Here is an 18,411-nt window from a genome sequence, read left to right on the forward strand (position 1 = left end):
TGTGTGTAGAACAAAATCATTAGATTAGGTGATTAGAAACCCTAATGTTCGCTTGTGGATAAAATGGATCCGAATGAGAATTAAAACGAAAGTGCAGAATGAGCGCGCAAAGGCTTTCTGGGGAACCGAGTGAAAGGATAAGCAGTGGGATGATGTTAAAGTGAATATTTGAACATTTCAGACACAGAGCAGGCTGCAGAGAATGAGGACTTTCTCAGGTTTAAAGAGCCTCTCTGTTGGGTCTAGTGCCATCTAGTGGGCTAAGTTAGAAACTACAGTTTTTTGTAGAAGTCACAGTTAAAAGGGAAGTGTTATGTAAAAGTGAGAGTTTTTTTTAGCTTTATGTCATGTTATAATGTTTTTCTCTCATCAGAAACGTATTTGGAGAGTTGTGGATTTGAGTCGATTCTTTCATGAATGTTTGAGAAATACTTTAATCTCCATGGCAACCATTCAGCTGTAAAAAATTGCTGTTTGCACCTAGCTCCACCTTCGAGGAGCTGGAATTTCCAAGCTTTAGAGCAGTGGTTCTTAACCTTTTTTGAGGTACCGAACCCCCCAGTTTCATATGCGCATTCACCGAACCCTTCTTATCCTTTCCCCCCTGCCCCCTACCCTGAAGACACACAAAATACTTTGCGGTATTCTGATTTAGTAATGTAATTATGTTAGCTGTGTAACCACCCCCACGCCACTGGATGCAGTACCAACCCCGAAAAGATGCGACTAAGGAGCAGATTCAGACTGTAGAATTTGGTAAAAACTGTGAGCTTTGCTGAAGTAATTAAAGACACAAGTTCAAATCCATGCTGAGAGTGGAGCTCCTTCAATCAGGGCTCCCCCGCAGCTCTGATTGGCTAAGCAATGTAACGTGATCCTCTGCAGCAAGTGATGGCAAAGCGGSGCGTCATCACGACTTTACACAAGTGTGTCTTTACCTCCGCGGCAGAGGCTCCGCCGAACCCCTGAGACTGACTCATCGAACCCCTGGGGTTCGATCGAACCCAGGTTAAGAACCACTGCATTAGAGCTTCTTCCTCACAGAGCATCCCTCCATCACTCAGCTTCTTCAGACTAGCAGGTAGCATTTAGCAAACACCTCCTGAACTCATTACCTGAGCTGCTTCTCAGTGCAACGCTGGTGTAAACGTTGTTAAAGGGTTTATAGAGGAGCCATGTTGTGATGACTTCCTGAAGGCGGCGTTTCAGAAAGAGCAGGAGCTTCTTAAAGAGACAGAGCCCCAATTTCAAGGTGTTGAAATTTCTTTTATATGCACCATTTTTATAACGACTGAAAGTAACAGTTACAATTCTTCAGATCTTGGCATGATGTGTTTTTGAGATCTCTCAGCGCACATCATGCTTTCAGATTAGTTATGTTTTGGTAAGTTCATGATTTCACAATTGAGGTAATAACTTTATATATATATATATATATATATATATATATATATAAAAGGACCAAGTTGGCTTGGGAAGGTTTTTCCCCTATTCATTTAAATCATCTGTTGAAAAGGTTTTATTGTATTTACAAAGATAGTCTTTGTCTATTTATAACATTTGCCTAATGATGTGATCTTAAAAGGTGAAAAAACACACATACGTAAATGTTCAAGAGGAGAAAATACTTTTTTTCAAATGTGTAAAAGGATGTAGTGTACATAAAAGTACAGTGAAAAAGACGTTTCTTGGCTGTGAGGCTGAATTAGGTATTACTTTTGTATATCCACAAATGGTGGTTCAGGTAAGAAATTCTCTGCTTTTGTCTCATAAATGGTTTCCTATACAGTCCGACCCAGAAATGTCCCACTTTCGGATATCTGCTCCTTTTCTTTTCGCCACAATTATTTAAAATGATTTCTATCTCATCTTTTTTTCCCCCCACTTTCCACATCTGTAGGAAATACATTTACAGAAAATCGTTCTCTGTGTGTGTGCAAGACTGCATTGATTTAAAGGAAAGAATAACTCTCCTTGCTGCTGTTGTCCTTGAGTAACACTAAAAAGATTATGAAGTTTTACTATACTTAAGAGCGGTATCTGTGGAAAGCTGTAAAAATGTAATTTTCCAACACAGCAGAGGGCCGCAGCGAGGAACTACTTGATGTAATTCGACTAAACAAGAACTTCAGAGTGTTTCACAAGCTCATGACTCTTTTCCTGCAGTCCAAATGGAGGTTTCTTTAGCTGAATTTAAATATTGTTTCAGCTCCATTTATGGAGCACTACTCATCAGAAAACTTCATGAAAGATTCCGTTTTTGAAAAAGTAAAGAGCTTGTTAAGTTCAGATTGAGTATCAGGATTTGAGGGAGAGAGAGGGAAGCTAGCATAACTAGATAACAAAGTCCAATGGTGTTACATTCCACAGGTGGTTAGTAAAAATAAGGAGAGAGAGAGAAAGAGAGGGAAGGAAGAAGATCTGCTACGCTAGCCTGACTTTGATAACCTTAATATATCTAGTGCTGCAGAATTTGGTGAGTTTTGGTTCTGTTAAAAAAAAAGGCGACGTACAAACCAATTCATCAGTAGAGCAGGTGTTTAAATTAGCTAATCTACCACCGCTGTGGTCAGATGATCAGTTAGTAATAATCACAAAATAAATTTAAAAAAAAACACGTAAAACCTGAAAACATGCTTCCGGAGCGGATTGACTGTCCTGCTCTTCTTTGTGTGGGGAAATGTTTGCGTTTCTTTCGGTGTCGAATCCTGATACACCAGTGGAGCTGTTGTCAGTCGGTTGCTATGGTAACGGTTCTGCACGTAGCGCAGCCGACGCAAAGAGAGAGAAAAAGTAGGAATACTTTTGAGTTATTCTTCAATGTTTTTTTTTTCCCTCTGTTGTGACGCACTGAGCTGAATTAACAATACCTCCATATCCAGGTTTCATTTAGTTAACGGAGCTGGTCTGCCTGTTCTTAGGCTATGGAAGGCATGTCATGTGTGAAGTTTCCAGATTTAAACAGTAACAAGCAGCATGTCAAAATGGGTGGCAAAAAAACAGTAGCTTTGCTTTGTGAGAGCCTCTGAAGAAAAAAGAGAAAATTACGTTCCTTTCAAGTAAAATATGCATGTACCCTAAAACCATGGTTTTAAAATTAACCAGCAGTGTTGGATTTGCCTGTCTTTATTTCTACTGCGCTACAAATTGCTCTTTTTTTCCCCCCTCCCTTCCATCTGGCTGTCTGAGCAGAGCTAAACCAAATAAGAAATCAGCAGGCTGGATTCACCGACGCATGCATTGTTAAGATGTTGCTCTGATGCTTCTTTTAAGCAGGAAGAATAAAAACATCCCCCATTTTCAGCCTCCCTCTGCGTGTACGACAAGCCATGAGGCTCCCGTTGCGCTTTCCCTTCTCTTTTTCAAGCAAATAAGAACGAAAAGTAGTTGTACCCTGAAGAAGCCAATATTTATATTCCTCCCTGCTAATTGGTGCTGTCCAGCGCCTCGGTGGACAGCGGGGCTTAACTTCCAATCACAAGTCTTCCTCCTTCCAGCCAAACCAAAGCCAGACCTGTTAATTAACTCCTCTGATGGATCTCAGGCTGATGTGGAGGGGAAGGGGGGGTGCGGGGATGCTGCTCACCTTTTTAGCCGACATTTGCCTCGTTAGAATATTAAAAGCTTCATCATATCGAACCTACGGGCACAAACATCCATCTCGTTCGCTGTCTTTTCTCGTCCTCGCTGCCTTGAATCTACCTCCTGGCAGTGGCCTGTCCATCACGGGCGGCGCCGCCGCGGAATGGCAAAGCATTGCTGGGAAAACAAGCATTCAGAAGGGGACTCATTAGAGGTGTGAAAACGCGCTCACGAAGGCCTGAAGATCGGAAAGAATAAACGAGGTGAGGTGAAAGAGACCTGACGACCTGAGTCACGCCACTGCCTCCCGGTGATGAGAGCTTCGTGTTGCATAACAACTCCGATTGAGAAGGTTTTTCATCGAACACAAAATTAGAGCAAAACTTGATCAACACTGGGAATGTCTGCTCTAGATCGGAGGGGGTGTCCAAACTTTTTACACCGAGGACCAAAATCCGAGTTGAATGCCTCAAAATGAGCTTTTTCTCTGCTGTGAGTGGTTCTCATGTGACGTCACACATCTGGGAACTTTGTAACTCCGCGGTTGCTATGGAGTTGCTATGACAACAATAAAGAAGCCACGAACTAGCTTTTACTTTGTTCCTAACTTACAAACAATATTACATTAACTTTAAAACACTAAAACTAATACTCGATTAGTTTTTGAGTACTCTATTCACTTCTGTGTAATACTAAGATAAATATCAGTACGTGGCTATTAGCTAAGCTAATTTTGCTGAACTAGCAAAATTAGCTTAGCTAATTTTATCCGCTACCTAGGATGGACATGTCGTGTATGTTAGTATGTGTTACTCTGCCAGTCACCACATTGTTATTAAATTAGCGTTATGGTGTTTATTCTTGGTCCTAAACTCAAAAAGTTACACAAAATAAAGTTTTCAGTTTCTTCTGCAACATTGTCAAAGACTACGAGTCAAGAATAACAGATTTATTTCACCAGACTGCTGATGGTGATACACAAATTAAAACGTTATTCAAATGGAAAACGTTAACAACACAATCATGTTCTTGTAACCTGGAATCCGTCTAAACTGGTTTACAGAGTCGTTCAGTATGGAAACCAGGTTAGAAGTTTTCATTAAAATGTTTTCTATTTTGTTACAATTAGAATTGTTTTTGCATTTTTCATAATAAAAAGAGATTTAAAAAATTGTGACACGTCTATCTTAAACAACAAATTAAAAATCCCTCCCACCCCAAAAACCCCAAATGAAAGATGAAAACATAAAGTTAAAACTGGAGACATTTTGCTTCATTTTAATTTTTTTAACCAACTAACTTGACTTGGAACTGAATTACTAAACTAAACCAAAAACATGGCCTGTACTGATAATAAAAGGAACATTTCTCAAAGCTAAATGAGGCTCATTAACGTGATTTTAACTTTGTTTGGATATCAGCAAAGAAACGCAGAAGTAAACATCTGAGTAAAGTTGTTTTGTTGCTGCATTTTCCTACCGAAACTCTCCTTTAGAATATAAATACTGTATACGCTGTAAATATATAAACACAATTCGATTGAATATGTGAGTAAACAAAAGCATTCCTCCACAAACCCAATGGGTAACCAAACCGTCTGTGTTGATGAGTCCCTCAAACTAGGATATATTTCGGCCTAACGGCTAAATCCTTCCCATTTGCATCAATCTGCTTTGAAGAGAGATGCAGATGAGCTAACGAGTGTGCTAATTATACTCGCCTGCTGTATCTGCTGCTTTGTGTGCATAACTGAGTGCGTCTCCGTGGGTATTAGACACTGTAAGCAAGTGCATGGCTGAGTGTTTGCTGCTGTATAAACAACTAGACAGTAAAGAAAAAGGACGACCTAATATCTTTTGAATTGATTCATCGTTTGTATAGGCTATAAAAAGAATTACTTTGGTATTTGAAACTGTTTGGTTTCCTACCAAAAATGATCATGTTGCTCAAGATGTTTGAACTGGAACAGAATTCTGTGGTTTGGTTTATTTGCTATTTATTTTTTTATTATGTTTTGGGAGGAAGCAGTGTCGAGTAGCAAAGTGTAGCCAGTATCTTGCCTTCAGTAGACGCCACTCGGAGTAAATGAAATTTAGAGAATCAGTAAGAAAATTCTCATGAGGGAGTCAAACTGATAGCTACTTTGGCTTAATCCACACGGAGACTGTTTTAGGTTTTTACCGGAAAAGTTTTTTGTTGTTTAGACGGTTCATCTGCAGAGATGGAAGACGATTAGGGCCACTGAAAAACAAAAAATAATTCAGATTTCTTTTTTTCTCAGAATACTGACCTTAATCAGAGAGTTACCACATTGATCTCAGAATTCTGAATTTTAAAAAAAAAAAATCAGAATTCTGACTTTTTTCATCAGATTTTGACTTATCTTTTATATCTGATTTGACTGTTTTCTCTCAGAATTCTCATTTTTCTGAGAATTCTCATTTTTTTTCTTGGAATTCTGACTTTTTCCTCAGAATTCTGACTTTGATCTTAGAATTTTGACTTTTTTGTCAGAATTCTGACTTTGATCTTAGAATTCTGACATTGATCTCAGAATTCTGACTTTGATCTCAGAATTCGGACTTTGATCTCAGAATTCTCACTGTTTCTCAGAATTTTGAGATTAAAGATACAATTCTAAGAAAAAAACTCAATCTTGTATGTTTTGGATCAGTTTGTAAATGAATAAATGAACTGAAGTCAAAGGGCTGTGTCATAATTGCTCCTCTGAAATAGAGAAAAATAACCCTTTAATTAGCCGACCCGCGCCCAAATCGGCTGCGGGTCGGGTCGAGCGTGTCACTCTTCCAGCCAGCGTAACGTCGGTGACTGGTTTTGTCTCTCTTGGCAAACAATGGCCTGGACTCCAAGACTAGATGCCACTCGACAAAACATGCCTCTTCTCTCTCTGCTGTTCTTTGCTGAAAGCGATGTAATGACACAGAGGCGTGACACAGAAAGCCCAGACATTGTCCGCACATTCTGCGACCAAACATCTCCAAGACGTGAAATCACCCGAAAAGATAAATAGCTGTCTGAGTCTGCGGCTCTCTCAGAGCGAGCTGAAGGCAGCGAAAACCTGCGACCATCAAAACACATCAAGGTTAAGGGAGGATTTTTAGACACACTGGCCCCTTTTAAGGACCGGTGGAAGGGAGCAGGGGAGGCTTTCAGCGCTGAAAAGACTCCTTGCTCGGAGGAATAGCAGACCTGATTTCCTGGATCTCTGAGTGCCACAGCAGAGGAAATGGATGACACTTCTGACATTTCCGACAGTAATACAGTGCAGGCCTCCCATTTCAGACAGCATCACTCAAGGTACAGCTTGTTTCTTGAAATAATAACGTCTTCGGGGTCTTGCTGTGGTGTTTCAATCTTTCTTGTTACCTGCAGAGGGAAAAACAAAGTCGCAGCTTTATTTCCATGCTGAAGAGGCAGCCAGCTTCCACTTTATTTGTTTTCGACTGAGAAGAAATCTATACCGCTAACAAGGCAGGAAAATTGGATCAAAACAACTCTGTATTATAATAATGTTATACAATATATTGAAAGAAAGTGTGAATCCTGGTGTGTATATATGGTTGATATGTGCTGAAATAGATGAAAAGGAAGCAAAAACCTGTTTCTGAATGGATACAACAGAGAAAGTATGAAATTATTTATTTAGAGGCAGTGGATATAAAACTGCAGGATTTTCTGTAGCTTACTTTTCATCTATTATTTTAAGCTTTTGCACATTGGGCAGTTCAATTCTGGTGTAAGCACTCGTATATTTCTTCTGCTTTTGCTTTTTTTTGGTCACACTTGTATGTTTTTTTTTTTCTTCAAATTATTATTTCATTTATCAGTTGAAAATCACTGCTTAAACTGCTTAAATCGCTCCTAAACCAGCAACAACTGGTCAAGAGTTGGTAATAACTAGCAACAAGTCTTTAAATGGAGGAATTTGGTACACTGTTTGCAGAATTGCTCTAAATCAGCTTAAATAAATGAGATAAACAAACAGTATAGGGGCTCTATTGTGGAAAATTCACATTCACATTGTACCTCCATTTTAGTCTCAGCTGCTTCTAAAAGCATCTAAAAGTGCTTTTAAAAAAACTCTGCTGTTTTTTAGTGTCTGGAAAATGACAAAAACTTCCCAATTGTTGTCACATGTTACCTAGCAACCAAGGCTAAGCCCAGTCTGTCACCTAGCAACCCAAGCTGAGTTCCAGCACGTTTGGTCAGCTGGTTTGACCGCTCTATGTGCTGTACAATGGCTGCTGGAAAAGACAAGTGTTTTGTTGTTGACTTACCATCCAGAAACTGCATTCTTGTTGGTTGTGCGGGAGGCTCTACTTCTGCTTTTCAAAGACGTACGGTTGCATAATTGTGCATCTGTTGGCAGTCATTACTTTCATGTGCGAGGCTAAACATCAAGTTGGGGGGCGTGGCCAGCATCAGATAATTTGCATAAAAGTGACAGAGCTCTGAAACAGCTAATTCTGAAAGGAGTTCAACATATAGGCAGAACTAACCAGGTGAAATCTCATTATTCAAGAATGATTTTGTGCAACAAAATATAATAAACATGTTTTGTGTAGGCCAATAACCTGTCCATAATAAGTTAACTTTAAGGTTGTGGGATGACCCCAACCTCACCAAGACTAGGAATATATCAACTATTCCTCAATTTTGAGTCAGTGCAAAAAAAAAAAAAAAAAACATAAATAAAATTAAGTAATCTCCACATTTCTGCTGATAAAAGCTGTGAAATATGAAGTCACAATCAACTCCAGTTCTTTTAAAACTTCACCCTGAAAAAGAATTGAAATTTATGTTTACATTTTTACCACTGGTGTGTGTAGTTCATCCGTTTTCCTAAACAAAAGTGAGGATTAATAACAACATTCTGTGTCTTTTTTTCCCCCTCAAGTCTTGTATGTGTCCGTGATGCGAAGCTCGATCACTGGAAGACAGGCCAAACGATCTGAGGAGATTGGACACGTAGATGCCGACACCTCGGCTCAAACACTCTGGAGTCACTGGAGAGCCGGGAGGAAGACAGACGGCCGGGCGATCTGAAGTGAGATGGATGGATGCTCTTGAAGGAATCTCCCTGAACACGGCTGCAGAGATTTCACATAATTTGCTACGTGTCTCTGGAAGCAAGATGTAAAAATCATGTTTTATTGCCGTCCTTGTGGTCCCTCCTGACCCGAACTGAACGAAACGGACCTGAGAGTGGCCAACCACCCAATGCCAAACACAATCTCCATTTAACAAGACCTGCCTGACAACAGGTCCAACGCACAGTCGGCTACGACAGCTTGCGACTCATACGGCTTAAATTTAATTAGCAACATGGTCATTAAAATGTGTTAATTGCATGCATTGTGGTAATTCTGTGTCAAAGTCAGCAAAGGACGAGGCTTGATGGGAACTGTGGTTTAGTGGCTCCAGTAATGCAGTGTGACCCGCTGTAATTTCAATATGATAATTGGAAGGAGTCCCTCTTCCCCCTTCATGCTCAAAGGCTAAAACTTCCCCATGAGGAAGAAATATACTGTAGCTCCCCCTGTTGGAGGGAACTCAGCTGGGCTTCAAGCTTTGTAGGTACTTCTACAAAAATATCAACATTTTAAATCCACTTTATTAGGGATTTAAGTGTTGCACTTAATTACAGCGCTGTGTGGAATGGATCAGAGAATAAAAATGTGCATAAAAACTCCTGTATTTGACCCGTTTATCGAAACAATAAAAGTATTTTAGATACCATTTACACTTCAAAAATGTTGTTGAATGTTACTAAGAATAACTTAAAATCGAATAAAGCTGTGTAATCATTAAACTATAGAGTTTTAGAAAATATATTTTCTCCATCATTAGATTTCAACATTGGTAGATGTTTACAAATGTTAAAAACTGCTTTTACTGTGTATTCTGTTTTTTTGTTGTTGTTGTTGTTGTTGTTTTGGTTTCTGCAGCTGTTTATTCCTTTGTGTATTTGTGTTTATTATCAGTATTTTATTTGGTATAATTTTATATTTATTTTCCTCTTTTAAATATTTTTATTTTGTTTGTTTTTTTTACATAGTTTTTTTTTTCAGCTTTCAGTTTGGAAGTGTATAGGTTTAGAACAATATATGTATACACAATCTTTATTTGAAAGGCTAAATAAAAAACTATTTTCTATTCAAGAACAGGATCTTAGTTTCACCCTGGGCGTTGAAACTGTGGAATCTGAGCCGCCATTTTGGCTCACATGACAGCACCTAGTGCCGTTGCGTTTGCTTGCTTATTAGATGGATTTGGTAAGTAAGAGTTGGCATCAGAAAATTGTTAAAATTATAAGTAAAATATCTCATAGTAAGCTTTACGATGTGCTAACTTCATTTTAAAATCGTTTAGCTCTGTAGCTCTATTATATTAAACTACGAAATGGCTAATTGAAATGAAGGCGGCGCAGACATTGGAGATTACATAGGGTCAGTGAAGGCGGCACCACCATCACTGGCCACTGGGAGTAAAACATGGCGTCTGTTTTGGTCCGAAGGTTAGCGGCTCTGTCCGGGACTGCTGCGGTGGGAGCGGGGGCTTATGGAGCTCACGGTAAGAAAATACCACTTAGATGTTTTATAAAGTGATTTTATTCAATGTTACATTTACAAAAATCAAGAAGGCCTGTCATTTTAATGCTTTCCATTCCAGTCTCCGACCGCAAAACAGACTATTTTATATTTTTCTTCTTTTTTACATGCTCTGATTATTGTCATTTAAAAATATTTACGCCTGTCAACGTATGTTAGGAATATACGCTCTTCGGCTTCTTGAAAATGTACCAATTAGTGGATTATTCGTGTAAATGACATTATTTTGTAATCGAGGTGACCCGCCTCCATTAGTAATAGTTCAACTAAAAGTGATTCCTGATGTCATTTTAGGCTTCAAAAACAAAGACCCGGATGACTACAGAATAATGGTATGCATTTTCTATGTTGCATACTTATTATTATTTGTTGCTTTAATACAAATTTTTGTCTCGACGTGTATGAGATCATCTGATTCACTTTTCATCACTGTTTTAAATATTATTTTTATTCCTCAGCTCTATGAAACTGCCAACAAATACCACTTCTACCACAGCCTGGCCCTGCTGGGTGCTGCACACTGTGGAAAACCTCTTTTGGTGAGTACAGAGTATGGATGGCGATGTAAACTTAAAAGTTTTATCACAATATTTGTGAGAATGTATTCCTTTACCGTTACATGAAAATGGTCTCAAAACAACAATATTATCGTTTATCGCAATAACTTTTGAGAACGGGTCTATTTTTCAGGCTGGTACCATCCTCCTGGCGGGGATGGGCATGTTCTGCGGCCCGCTGTACCACCAGGCTCTGACCGGAGACCCCAGCCTGGGCAAAGTGGCTCCCATGGGCGGCGTGGCCATGATGGCCGGCTGGCTGGCCATGATCCTCTGAATCGTCTCGGACCTGGACCGCTGAGTTCTGATGTCGCCCGTCCAACGGCCGCCTGCCTCCGGGACGGGGGTGTCGGCAGGAGATAAGGTCGCAGAAAGGATTATCACTTCTCAGCCGCTGCTCTGACTCTGACGGCTGCTCTCAGACTGTTTTGCTAATCTTTAGAGAATGAATGAAGCGTGTTTGAAACGTGTCACTTCTAATGAGCTCAGCATAAATTACACATGCTGTGATGTGATGTGTTTTTCTGTACCGAGGTCGGCATTATGTTTAAGAAAAATGATCTTTTTGCTTGTCTTGACCAAAGGAAAAGAGTTTAAGAATCATTAAATATTGTGATGATGATGTGTTAAAATCACTTGAAATAAATTCTCAGAAAATTATTCCGCCTAAATTTGTTCTTTTGGAATTATTTAGTCTTTTATTTTTCATTTTAGTCTTAAAACAAGTATCTGCACATACGTTTCCTTTTTTGTCAGATGACATCATTTTACAATATGAAATCAAATGTTATGATTAGTTATTGAGTACTTACACTGTGAAAACACAAAATTTTACCAAGTACTTGTGGTCTAGTTTCTAGTGCAAATATCTTAGTCTTATTTCAAGTGTACTAACTTTTCAGCAAGAAATAGCTTGTTTGATGCCCATAATTTATTAATATTAATGAAAATGTTATAAGTACAATAATCTGCCGGTGGAACAAGACATTTCCCATATTGCAAGTTAAAATTTCTTGTTCCACACTGAAAAAAGAGAATGGAGCTTGAGATTAAAAATTAAGTTTGGCAAATTTAATTTATTTACGTTTGTTTAACAGGACATCTTCATAAACATAATATATTTACTTGGATAAACTTGATTTCTTTTAACAAATTAACTCAGTTTTTTAAGTTGAATCTCCTGTTTTCTTTTTTCAGTGTACTGTAATGTTATTTCACTGAGTAAATTTCCATTTTAAGGAATTGTTGACATAAAATAAGCTCTTATTTCTTGCTGAAACGTTACTTGTAAGTTAGTTTTGTCTTATTCGCACTAGAATCTAGACCAAAAATACTTGGCAAGACTTTTTGTTCTTTTGTTGCATAATTAGTCTTTTTAAAAGCTCTTTACAAAATTCTCTTTAAAATATTTTACATTTTACTTGAATTTAAAATGTTGTGCAAATTAATACAGAAAATAAATACATGTACATGCAGTCAGATAATGCGGTGTAAATTTAACAAGTCATCTGCTTTTTGCTGCACTTATAAGTTTTATGTGTTGCCAACCTGTGAATGGGAGAACATTTGGAAAGCGGCTGAAAGCGTCGAGGTCGGCATATAAACCGAGGATCTGCTCACAGAAAGAGGAGGAACAGACGCAGAAATGATTCCCGATGAGGTCTTCATCACGACACATGAGCTCCTCATTACTAAGCAGCTGCTGGGAAAAGTTCTGTACGGAAGAAGGTTAGGGCCACTGGAGAAAAACAGAATTCTGACTTTTATGTCAATTATTTTCTCTCAGAATTTTGACTTTAATGTCAGTATTTGGACTTTAATCTCAACTCTTTATTTCAGAATTTTGACTTTTTCCTCAGAATTTTGACTGTAATTTCAGAATCAGAATTCTCACTTTTTTATCTCAGAACTTTGACTCTTTTATCTCAGAATTTTGACTCTTTTCTCTCAGAATTTTGACTCTTTTCTCTCAGAATTTTGACTTTTTTCTCTCATAATTTTGACTTTTTTCTCTCATAATTTTGACTCTTTTCTTACAGAATTATGACTTTTTCATCTCAGAATTTTGACTCTTTTCTCTCAGAATTTTGACTTTTTTCTCTCATAATTTTGACTCTTTTCTTACAGAATTATGACTTTTTTTCCTCAGAATTTTGACTCTTTTCTCTCAGAATTTTGACTTTTTTTTTCTCAGAAGATTAAAGTCTGAATTCTGAGAAAAAAAAGTCAGGATTTCCCAGTGTTTTACTGAGCTGTGCCACAGTGAAACACAATCACACGGAGGTGACTCACTACTTTTCAATTTATGAGACATTCGACTTAACGTTACAAGATGGCCTTGTGCTGTCAGGTGAATATTTAAAGCTCCCTCATCAAAATTTCAGCTTCTTTTTTCTCTTTTCTCTTTTTTTATAAAAAACAAGATTCAAGCAATGAATTATAGACCAGCCTCACAGAGCAGTGTTGTTTTGGGGGGGATTTATTAACATTCATTACCTGGCTCACACAGTCCTCAGACAGATCAGGCCGTGTGTTTGCACATGGAAGAGAAGCACAAATGAAAAATAGAAGAAGGTAAAGACAGAGCTCTGTGTTTTGGAACCAAACATCTATGGCAGCTTAATTCAGAAGAAAGCAAATCCTTTCATCGCCTCAACGAAATGTTCTTGTTCCCACTTTATACCGTGGCTCTGCGGCGCTTACAAGACAAAACATTTGAATTACTAATAGGAAATCTGACTTCTCAGTAGGGATGTTTTATTGAAGGCTCTGCTTGAGTAAATCCCCATGCTGCGTTTATTTCACCCAATATTGTTCAGAGAGGAAAGCGGAATCCTCTTCATTACCGCATTCAGAGGAGGATATTTGGCTTTCTGCTCCAAACCACACAAATATGATTTAGAAACGGGCCTCCCGTGTTTGGACAATAAAATCGACTCAGATAAGCTCAGTTCATTCTCTGGAAATCTAATAAAACCGGTTTAATCAAATTCCCTGACAACTACAGTAACCGTCCGGCGCAAGTTTGCTCCTGATTGCTTCTTTGCAGTGTCTGTGGAGCGAGACTGTACGTCTGAGTTCATTTGTAATTACATTTTAGTGCAATGACGTTTTTCAATCATTTTGTTCAGTCCTTCCTACAGATAACTACAACAGTTTACAGAAAAAAAATCATCCTAAAGTCACATTTCGGGTCTTAAACTGCTGCTAGAAAGCTGAAAAAAAAAAATCATCATTTTAGATTTTTAAATTTTTTTTTTAAACTGCATCACGATTCAATTAACTGAATGCCGTACAGCTCTGTTAAATTAATTAAGTCACCAAAATTTGAATCATTCAGTTAAATATATTGCTTCTTTATAAACAGACTGATATATTTCAGGCATTAAATTATATTATTTCTCAGACAAACCCCCCAAATGTAGGTTCTCAGAATACTGGGGTATTAGATAAAACCAATAAAGATGATTTTCAATATGGAAATTTGCCCCTATACTGAAAAGTATGTTCATGTCCTGCTCAGTACTTGGTTGGGGCTCCATTTGCATAAATTACTGCATCAATGCAACATGGCATGGAGTTTCCAAAGTGTTTGCAGATTTCAGCTCGTTGTAATGCTGGTATTTGCATGTCAAACTAACCAAAAAAAATGTAGGTAAAGATAGACAAATCTTTACCTAAATTTCTATTCTGTTGCTTTTTCATAACTTTTAGCTAGCAGTTCGCACTTACAAAAACACCAACAGTAACTTTGATCTGGTTGAGGTCAACATACTGTATCACATATCATACTGTTGATACATGATTGGTATCAGTATGATTAACATTGGCACTGTAGTATGTTAGCCTCTGTCAAACATTTTGCTGGTATAATGTTTTAGCATTAGCAAATCTAACATGTATGATTTATTCTTTTGAGTTAGCCACTGACATTTTAGCTAGCAGTTCCCACCACTGCAAAAACAGAGCAAAAATAGTTACACCTAGTTTTAAAACTACTTTTATTTCATGCTACAAAACAATAAAATACTTATAGACCTTATACTTTCCTGTTTATTCTTTAAGAGATGGACCTCTCTGCAGAGGCTACCCTAAAGGCAAATTGAACGAATCACCCTCCACCTCTGTCTGTGACCAGAAATAACACAAAGACTGATACTAACAGCATGTATTGTTAATTACACCCAAGGAGACTTCCTCTCCCTCTTTTTCTCCACAAGAATATATTATTACTGAGACTGAAAATGTTTCCCCTTTTAACTCCCTTTCCCTTCTCTTCCATCCGATGGACTTAAATTGCATCAGCTTCATCTGTGGGAAGAAAACAGCTCCTCGTTCCATTGATTTCTCAGTCTGTCTGTCTGTCTGGGTCTGTTTTGGTAGAAATACAGAGTAAATCTGTGTGAGAGTAAAGTAATGGTGAGCTTATGGGAGCTGATGGCCTGGCTCTGGACGGATGTGTATACTCCATCAAAGGAGCTGAATGAAACTCTTTACCCTGGACGCCTGACTCCATTAAATTCCTCCGTCTCATTCACAGGGATCGGGCGGCACCAGCACCTTCCCTCAGACGCGACCCAAGCAATATTTTACACCTCACGCTTCACAATACACACCGAAGAAACGCCAAATCCTCTCTTGAGAGGCCTCAATCAGCTTGTAATGTCTGTTTCCTGAACCATCACTGACCTTTCAAAGCCACTGATATGGTGGTCAGCGGTATTAAAGCCTCAGATTATTTCCTCCCTTCAATGGACACCGCCTCTTTTTTTTTTTTTCTTTATACTCAAGTCATCTCACTTCGGTCGGGAGCGCCGAACGAATGCAATATTAGATGAGCTAAAAGGACGACACCACCAGGAGCCGCCATTGTTACCGTATCATAGTAACTAACGGCTGTCAGCGGCAACCAATCTCACGGCGAAACGTAATGTACAGACTGAGATGTAATGGCCGCGATTTCGTTGGGGGAAATGACATAAATGACATAAAATATGCTGTTTTCCTCGTTTAGCTCTCGGCACATTTGAACCGCTAACTCCATCAACCGTCGCCTCACGCGCACGCCTACCATACGGGGAGAACCCCCGTCTCCATAGCAACGTAAACATGTCTAAACTACGTTGAAACCGTTCGAAGAAAAAAAAATGTACTAAACCTAAACTGGAAATAAATATTGTAACTTATATTAAATCATTTTCTTCTTCTTTAAAATAAATAAATAAAATCAGTGTAGGCAATGTCCTCAGTGTTAATTTGAAACCTCTGAAAATACTATTGATGTAAACGCTTATTTATTCTTTATTGATGTAAAGAATAAATAAGGTCACATTAAATACCTTAAATAGGGCTGTGAATACATAAAAGTTACATAAACATTACTTCCCTGAAGTGTTTTTAACTATCACATGTGGGATTGCTTTTAGGACAAATTTCAATTGATGGGGATCCTGTCTCTGAAAAACTAGACTCTGTCCAAACATTTTGCCAAGAGGGCCAAAATCATCAAACTAAAAGTTCTTGGGTGCCACAAAAATAATTTCTTTTTAAATTAAAAAATAAATAAATAAATAAATAAAATTGTTGTTGTTTTCTTGTTTTTATCTGCTCAATAATAAACTAAATATGCAAAATTGTTTTGAACCAAACAAAATAGTCAGGTTTTCATAATGAATTGGAGATCTGGAACACATAACATGGCTGGAATGATTGTAATTACGACTTTAAAGTTAAGACAAATGTAGAAACCAGGTTCATAAATGGGGAATACTTTGTGTATTGAATTTTTATTTATTTATTTTTTTTTTAATTTGGTTTGTGAAAATGCCATCCTCATAGATAAAATGTTGCTGAAATGCACCTGTGATAATGAGTTCAATTTATTGTAGTTAGGGGTCACTCAAAATCAATCTGAGGGCCACAAATGGCCCCTAAGCTGTACTTTGGACATCCCTGCTTTATACAAACTTCCAGAAAACTGCACAACTGCTGAAACACTGAGTTTCTTTAAATCAAGGCTAAAAAACTCACTTGTTTCTACTGCTTTTCATTAAAAACAACTGGAACAGTAATATATACTGCTCAAAAAAATAAAGGGAACACTTCAGTGTTCACTTAAATGTTAAAGTGTTCCCTTTATTTTTTTGAGCAGTGTATATTTGATAGTTATTCTTCTTGATGATTTTGATGATATAATTTGACAAAATGTAATGTCTGTTGCTTGTTTCGTATTGGTTTTAAAAAAGTGTAATTATTGTGGATTTTTTTTAAATAAACCACAAATTATACAAGCTCAAATATATATACTCAGAAACATTTTCCTGGTTTCTTTGTTTTATTAGTTTCAATTAAAGGATATCACACAGTATTTTTTTTCCCTATAATCCAAGTCAATCCAAGTCTTTTATCGCTCTTGTCTCACTCACTCTGCAGAACAAGAACAGACTTGGAGCTGGAGACTGAAACTCTAGGTAACAAAGCCACAGCATGCCTGCGGTTCCTATCTGATCAAACACAAAAATAAGAGAAATACAGAGTAAAGCTAATCTTAGAAATGTGTTGGACATGCTGGGTGTCAAGAAAGCAAGAAGTGTTGTTTTTTTCCCTGATTGTTTTTGATAGAAAATAAAAAAACATAGGAAAAAGTAGAAGTTGTGAAAGCCAGTTAGAGCTATTGTAGATAAAAAAGGGGTAAATTGTACATTTCCACCAAAAAACTCAGAAAATTTAGATTAATCTCAGAAAACTTCTAGAAAAAACAAGAAAATCTCTGAGTTCGAAAAGTCAAAAATGTACAAGAAAAAGGTTGAAATATTGCAAGATAAAAATCCCAGAATTGTTTTGCTTAATCTCTGAAATTTTCTAGAAAAATACAAGAAAATTTCCAAAATCCAAAAGTTGAAAAAACTTGGAGGCTTCACAGTTTGAAAAGAAAAAAAATTTTGAAAGTTTTAGCTTAATCTCAAAAATTGAGGAAAAAACCTAGAAATATTGATATAGGCTTCAAATGTCAAAAATATGCAAGAAATTCACAGAAATTTTGATGAAAAAAAGGACATTTCAGGGTCTGAAAATGTGAGTTTCCAAGAAAATTTTTTATAAATTTTAAGAGTACTTTGAGAAATTTTCTAGAAAAAGGTTTTTGAGAAATTCAGCCTTTGAAACTCAGAAATTTCCAGGTTTTTTTCTAGAAAATTTGTGAAATTAATCTAAAAAACCCCCCACAATTTTCCCTGTTTATTTCTTTTGTCTTTCTAGAAAAACATTCTGAGATTAATCCAAAAAAATGTAATTTTTTTCTAGACATTTTTCGACTTTTCAAATTTAGAAATGTACACTTTTTTTTTTTTTTTGGAAAATTTCTGGGATTAATCTAAAATATTTGTCAGTTTTCTGCAATAATTTACTTTTTTTTCTATCTACACTTTTCCCAATTACCACCGTATTTGTAGGTAATTGCTGCAAAAGATGTGCATTAGATTTAACAACAAGTTAAATTCCCCATAGTTGTGTTTTAAATAATAAAATCAGGCTCAGGAAAAACATTACAATAACTGTGTGCTATTACTTGGATTAATGAACAGCCTGTCCTCCTCTGCCCTCAGATAATTCCCACACATTCATCAAATCTCCAGGGCATG

At 37.4% G+C, this 18,411-nt stretch overlaps 1 protein-coding gene and 2 long non-coding RNA genes across 4 annotated transcripts; 2 read left to right on the forward strand and 1 right to left on the reverse strand.

Moving 5' to 3' along the window:
* Positions 1-2,526: 2,526 nt before the first annotated feature.
* LOC103480581 (uncharacterized) lies at positions 2,527-9,286 on the forward strand. The gene is made up of 2 exons (XR_536122.2): positions 2,527-2,793; positions 8,501-9,286. It is a non-coding gene; the product is annotated as an uncharacterized LOC103480581 (long non-coding RNA).
* LOC103480579 (uncharacterized) lies at positions 2,876-4,061 on the reverse strand. Of its 2 annotated transcripts, none has more exons than XR_536120.2 (3): positions 3,862-4,061; positions 3,645-3,759; positions 2,876-3,023 (listed from the first exon to the last, which is right to left on the reverse strand). It is a non-coding gene; the product is annotated as an uncharacterized LOC103480579 (long non-coding RNA). The 2 variants fall into 2 exon arrangements; XR_536121.2 differs by having other exon boundaries at positions 3,587-3,759.
* Positions 9,287-10,065: 779 nt separating the features above from the next.
* Positions 10,066-11,431, forward strand: tmem256 (transmembrane protein 256). The gene is made up of 4 exons (XM_008435582.2): positions 10,066-10,176; positions 10,509-10,546; positions 10,673-10,753; positions 10,905-11,431. Exons 1-4 carry the CDS (start codon positions 10,098-10,100, stop codon positions 11,046-11,048), a joined length of 342 nt encoding a protein of 113 aa, XP_008433804.1. The 5' UTR covers positions 10,066-10,097; the 3' UTR covers positions 11,049-11,431.
* Positions 11,432-18,411: the final 6,980 nt, after the last annotated feature.

Source organism: Poecilia reticulata, linkage group LG18, assembly GCF_000633615.1.
Source record: "Poecilia reticulata strain Guanapo linkage group LG18, Guppy_female_1.0+MT, whole genome shotgun sequence".
NCBI lineage: Eukaryota > Metazoa > Chordata > Actinopteri > Cyprinodontiformes > Poeciliidae > Poecilia > Poecilia reticulata.